This window comes from Vombatus ursinus, unplaced genomic scaffold (assembly GCF_900497805.2).
Source record: "Vombatus ursinus unplaced genomic scaffold, bare-nosed wombat genome assembly UNPS02010822.1, whole genome shotgun sequence".
NCBI lineage: Eukaryota > Metazoa > Chordata > Mammalia > Diprotodontia > Vombatidae > Vombatus > Vombatus ursinus.
In genome coordinates this window covers 1,586,776-1,591,982 of record NW_020950600.1, presented here as the reverse complement: position 1 = coordinate 1,591,982, position 5,207 = coordinate 1,586,776, and the positions used below count along the sequence as shown (strand labels likewise).

At 55.9% G+C, this 5,207-nt stretch overlaps 1 protein-coding gene across 4 annotated transcripts in view; it reads right to left on the bottom strand.

The window, feature by feature from the left end:
- The window catches only part of SUPT5H (SPT5 homolog, DSIF elongation factor subunit), a 13,664-nt gene that overhangs the window by 4,571 nt on the left and 3,886 nt on the right, over positions 1-5,207 (bottom strand). For all 4 annotated transcript variants that reach the window (XM_027855379.1, XM_027855382.1, XM_027855381.1 and 1 more), the window contains exons 5-16: positions 5,131-5,142; positions 4,609-4,678; positions 4,295-4,363; positions 4,140-4,205; positions 3,805-3,835; positions 3,641-3,709; positions 2,666-2,917; positions 2,415-2,504; positions 2,230-2,300; positions 1,253-1,358; positions 391-484; positions 168-304 (exon numbers count right to left, since the gene is read on the bottom strand). In XM_027855379.1, coding sequence (XP_027711180.1) covers positions 168-304; positions 391-484; positions 1,253-1,358; positions 2,230-2,300; positions 2,415-2,504; positions 2,666-2,917; positions 3,641-3,709; positions 3,805-3,835; positions 4,140-4,205; positions 4,295-4,363; positions 4,609-4,678; positions 5,131-5,142 — 1,067 coding nt within the window. The remainder of the gene's footprint in view (positions 1-167; positions 305-390; positions 485-1,252; positions 1,359-2,229; positions 2,301-2,414; positions 2,505-2,665; positions 2,918-3,640; positions 3,710-3,804; positions 3,836-4,139; positions 4,206-4,294; positions 4,364-4,608; positions 4,679-5,130; positions 5,143-5,207) is intronic.

The window sequence follows — 5,207 nt, the reverse complement described above, 5'->3', positions numbered from 1 at the left end:
TCCCTCGGGATGCCCACCCACCGCCCCTTGGCCTCCCAGGCTTGTGAAGGCCCCCGTTCTCTCCCTCGGGACGCCCACCCACTGCCCCAGACTTGTGAGGGCCCCCGTTCTCTCCCCCGGGATGCCCACCCACCACCCCTTGGCCCCCCAGGAGGCAGATAGCCCACCTTCAGGTCCTCATGCTTGGGCATAATGGTGATCTTGTTGCCGTCCACACTCAGGATCTTGCCCTGAAGGTTGATCAGCTCACCTTCGCACACTTCCACGTTGTCTCCGGGCTGGAAGTTGTGTTCACGTTCCTTCCCTAGATGGAAGGAGAAGGGGACATGAGGAAAGCAGATGGGGCCCGGGGTGCCCAGCACTCCTGAGGGCTGCGGGTGAGACTCATACCTGTGCTCTCGGTCACCACCTCGAGGTCAATTCCCTCTGGCTGGTCCTCAAACTTCTCCAGCTCTGACAGCGTGGGCTTCACACCCTCTGTGATCTAAAGAGAGGAGAAAGAAGATGGGGGGCACAGGTCATCCAGGAGTGTCTATGCGGGCACAGTACATCCTAGCCTCCCGGGGAGCCACTGTAAGGGGGATCTGCCCCCCAAAAGATGACAGAGTGTACGAGAACGTGACCCTGCACGCGCTCTTGAATCCTTTCTGGCCAAAGGCAGTCTTTCTTCCTCACGGCGGAGACCATCCATAGGAAGAAGGCTGGGTGCTACAAAAAGCCCTTCCTTGACTTTGGCAAGTAAAATGGAGTCGGGGTGCAGGGATAGGGGGGAATACAAATTTGGGAGAGAGATGAGGCTTTACAAAGGCGAGTGTGGCTCAGCAATCTAGATGTGGTTTAGAATATTACAGGCGAAAAGAAAGAAGACGGCACATTAATTTGGACTGTGAGCTCCTGGGCAGCAAGCTTTTGCCTTTCTCTGTATCCCCAGCAAACAGCACAGTGCTTGGCATACAAGAGGGGCTTAATAAGTGCTTGCTGACCTGACCACAGCAAAACTGACTTGAGCCGAGCTGAGCAAGCGCTCTGTTGTTCTGCCAAGTGGCAACAGCGTTTCCCAAGGTCCCAGGGAACCCTTGGCACGAATGCCAAGTGCTCAAAGCCCCACCGTGTAATCAGCGTGCTCCCAAGGCCAAGGAGGCCGCCCTGGAAGCCTGAGGCCATAGGGCTCAAGCATCTCGTGCCCCGAGGGAGGAAGAATGCCCCAGAGAGGCAGCCGAACCCGCCACAGAGCCCTCTGGCGGACACTCACCACCGCCGACATCGCAAAGCTTTTGAACAGGAAGCCTTTTCGGCTGTAGCGGTTCCCCTCAAAGATCAGGAAATCTCCATCTGAAGCAACATCTCCTCCGAGGGAACTAGAGAGGGCAGGTGAGGAGAGAAGGGGCTGAGGGGAGGGGGACGAGGAAGACCGGCTAGAGCTGCCAGGCCTAAGTTCACTCATCTGAAAAACAGGGAGCAGAATAGCCCCCACCAAGGGGAAAAAGGAGATGGCCCTCCACACTAGTCAGAGCAGCCCAGAGAACTGCCACCTACCCTCGGGCCCCAAAGGCCTTCCCACAGCCAGAGCCCGTCCCCACATTCAGCCTTTCTTCAGCCTGCCTAGTGTGAGCGCCCCATGCCAGCTTGGGGGAGGTTCTCTGAGGAGACAGCTGAAGCTCATCTCCCTCTCCTTCCCCAAGAAACCTCTACTCAATGTCCCCCACAACCTGGCCTGACCACGTGGGGCCGAGGGAGACGACACAAGGAAATGCTCTCTGATGATGACGGATGTCTAAATCTAAAATAGGCTGCCTCAGGAGGTGATGAGCTCCCCATCCAGCAGAGGCTGAATGACTAGCTGGGAAGAAAAGGAAGGTCCCTTAATCTCAGGGCCACGAAGTTGGTGACTTTTTAAAAATACATTGACTGCGGCACTTTTAATGTCTCTGGGATTCCCCTGTGCTCCTATTTATTCTATGCATTTCAAAAGGTGACTCTGAGAGCGGCTCTGATTCAGGCTTCTCCGGACTGAATGCCCCAGGGGTCCACGATACCAAAAAAGTCTTGGAAGAATCCCTGAGCCAGAGGAAATTCTCAGGCAGGCAAGGAGCACAGCACTAACAGCCATGACAGGCGGCCTCTGAAACTCCTTCCCATTCTTTGCAGAGGCCAAAGGGAGAGGCCTCACAACAGCTGACCTACGTTGGGTTACTGCCTGGGGCGCAGTGCTCAGAGGGTGAATTTTACCGGATCTTTTCAGCATCAAACAGTCGTTGTGGGGGTCTCTTGAACTTCTTCCTCTTGGCAAACCAATCTTTCTGTGAGGAGGATATACAAAGAGGGAAGGAATGACTGTCAATTCTTCCTGGAGGAGAACCTCAGGGCTGAATCCCTTGGCCCATCCATCCCCCTCCCCTCAGTCGTCTCCTTACCAGACTCATTCGGGCTTTGATGCGGTCATAGTCGATTCGAGGAATCATCTTGAGGGAGATGGTATTCTGGCTGGGCTCTACGTAATCCACCTGAAGGGATAGGCAGAAGTGATCAAGGACACGCCCAAGGCTGTCTTCTGAGCTTCAGCAGCCCTAGAAATCATTGAGCCTAACACCTGGCACAGGGCTGATGGCACCAAAGCACCACGCCCACACACCTGCCCAAGCAGTCCCTCCCCAGCCTCCGGTACCTGGGCGATGTCATCTTTGTAGATGCCCCTCTTGAGACGGACCCAGGACTTGGGCTTGAGGTTGGTGACCTCCTTGACCACCTTGAGCACGTCCGTCATTTCCTTGATGGGCACCATCTGCTGGTTCCAGTAGCCCAGACGCAGGTTGCCCACCCCCTCGATGGCCTGCTTCACATGGGTCTGCTTGTAGGCCTCCACATAGATGTAGCCCTTGACGTGTTCTGGGGCCACCACTGACTTGATCTGCAACGGCTGTGGAAAGCAAACGTGGCAGGTAGACGATGCCATCTCGGGTTGAGAGCCCAGACAGGAGCTGTTCCTGCCTGCCCATGCCAGGAGAACCCTCCAGGGACCAACTTCTCCCTCTCTCTCACCTGCTGCCCCCCTCAGTCCAGATGTTTACTCAAGGCCCCCTTCAGCTCTGAGAGCTACAAAAATAATCAATCATTCCAGCTAATCATCAGCCTCATGCCTTGCATCCCCTGGGTGCCTGGGCACAGGGCAGGTGCTCAAGAAACACACAACTGCCCTCTGGAGAGGGTACAGTCCTCTGAAAAGAAGCTAGATTTGAATAAGCTCCCTTGAGCACCTCACAGGAAGAAAAAAGAGAGGCCATCAGCCCTGACGGTCTGAGGGGGAGAGACAATGAATTCCCAAGACAGAGATAGCCTCTCAACGTTCAATGGGCTGCGCTCACGACATCGTTGTGGGCTCCATGGAGATGCCTGCTTTCACTATCACCCCTAACCTGGGAGAAGAGTCACAGGCGACCTTCTGGGAGCAGAAATTTCTGTCAAGGAAGGGGCCCTCACTCCCTGCACCCTGATCCAGCTTCCATCTACGTCCAGATCCCCCCACTCTGGGGCAGTATAAAGAGGGCTAGCCGGAGCTGGCTCTCTGACCACCTCATCCTCCATCGCTGACTATCCCCTCCCAGGAACCTGCCTCCAGCCCTGCCCAGCAGCTACTCCCTACCGTGTCTGTGAACTGGTAGGCGATGAACTTTCTCATGAGGGCGATCGCTGTTGCTCGTTCCTCCCCAATCTGGAAAAAAAGATGGTCCAGGGTAAGACGAGGTGGACAAATAAACAGGCCTCCCCGCAATCCCTGAATCCCGTGCCCCAGGCCAAGAGACTCACCTTACATTTCACGGTCCACAGATTGGGGTCCCTGAGAAAAGAGAAAAGGACACATTACTGAGGTCCCAAGACAGCAAAGCTTGCTCCGCCTCATCCCCTCCTGGAGAGCCACTCCTCCTTTCCCACATGTGCCCAGCTCCAATGCCATGCCTCTTTCTTGACCTTCCCACAACCAGCCCCACTGCATCCGGGGCACATTTAGGGGCCCCCCTGCATCCCGAGACGGACATCCCAGAGGTGACTCCCCACGTGCCCAGCCCCCACTAGGTGCCTCCAGGGCTGCATGTGTCCCCACTTAGGACCCCTGAGATCCCCTTCCCTCCAACCCAACGTACTTGACCCCAGGCAGCAGCTGCTGTTGAGTGATGTCATCTGAGAGCTCATCAGACCCTCCATACACACTGTGAGGAGAGGGAAGGGGTCAAACTTGAGCGGTCCCCAAGTCCTAGCCCACTCCCAACCCCTGACCCCCCAGCCTTGACATGCTCACGTTTCTCCCACAGATGATTTAGCGTATTTCTTCATGTAATACTCGCCCAACTCCTCCTCTCGCTGATCCCTGTGATGGAAAAGGGAGAAGCAAGTGTTGCACACAAATTCACAGGGTTTAGACTACTTGTGAGGGCCTTGGAAGTCACAATAGCTACATTTTACAGATAAGGAAACTGAGGACTCGAGACCTCCAGTGACCTGAAGAGGTCCCCCAGGGAATGAGAGGCAGAGCTGAGACTTGACCCCAAAATCTAACCCTGCCCCCCCAACAGCACCCTCCATATCCTGTCCCCCCAACCCCAAGCCTGTTACCTCCAGAGATTTTGGAGGCGGCGGGCCCCAGAGCGGTCCTCATCCAGAACGACATTGTCAATATTGGATGCTGCAAGAAAGAGGAAGAGCCAGTGTGACAGAAGGGACGGGGAGAGATGGGGCAGGACTACCTGCATCCCAGGCAAATGACCGCTGAGCTCGGCTCTGGGAAGAACATGGGCAAAGGACAGACTCCAACTGGGGGAAGGGAGAAGAGAAAACCAGGGGATGATCAAGGCTAAGAAGAGTCTCTGCCCCTGCCTCGGGCCGATGTCCAGCTCGTGGGTGCCCAGGGCAAACACCCGTGGGTTAGCCAGCTGGACCTCGGTTATTCTCGATGCACACCCCTCAATAAAAATACACAGAAACACCCAGAGTCCTAAATAGCAAACAGACTCTTCCCCAGCACTGACAAGCCCCTTCTCCCTCCCTCCCCTGCCACTAGGAGGCTGCACTGTAGGTGGGGAGGGGGGCAGCAGGAGGAAGGGGAAGGGTTGGGGGGCAAAACACCCCGACTCTTACCTTCAATCTCTTCTACTCGGAGGAAGAGAAGGTGGTGGTGGTGGTGGTGGTGGTGGTGGTGGTGGTGGTGGTGGTGG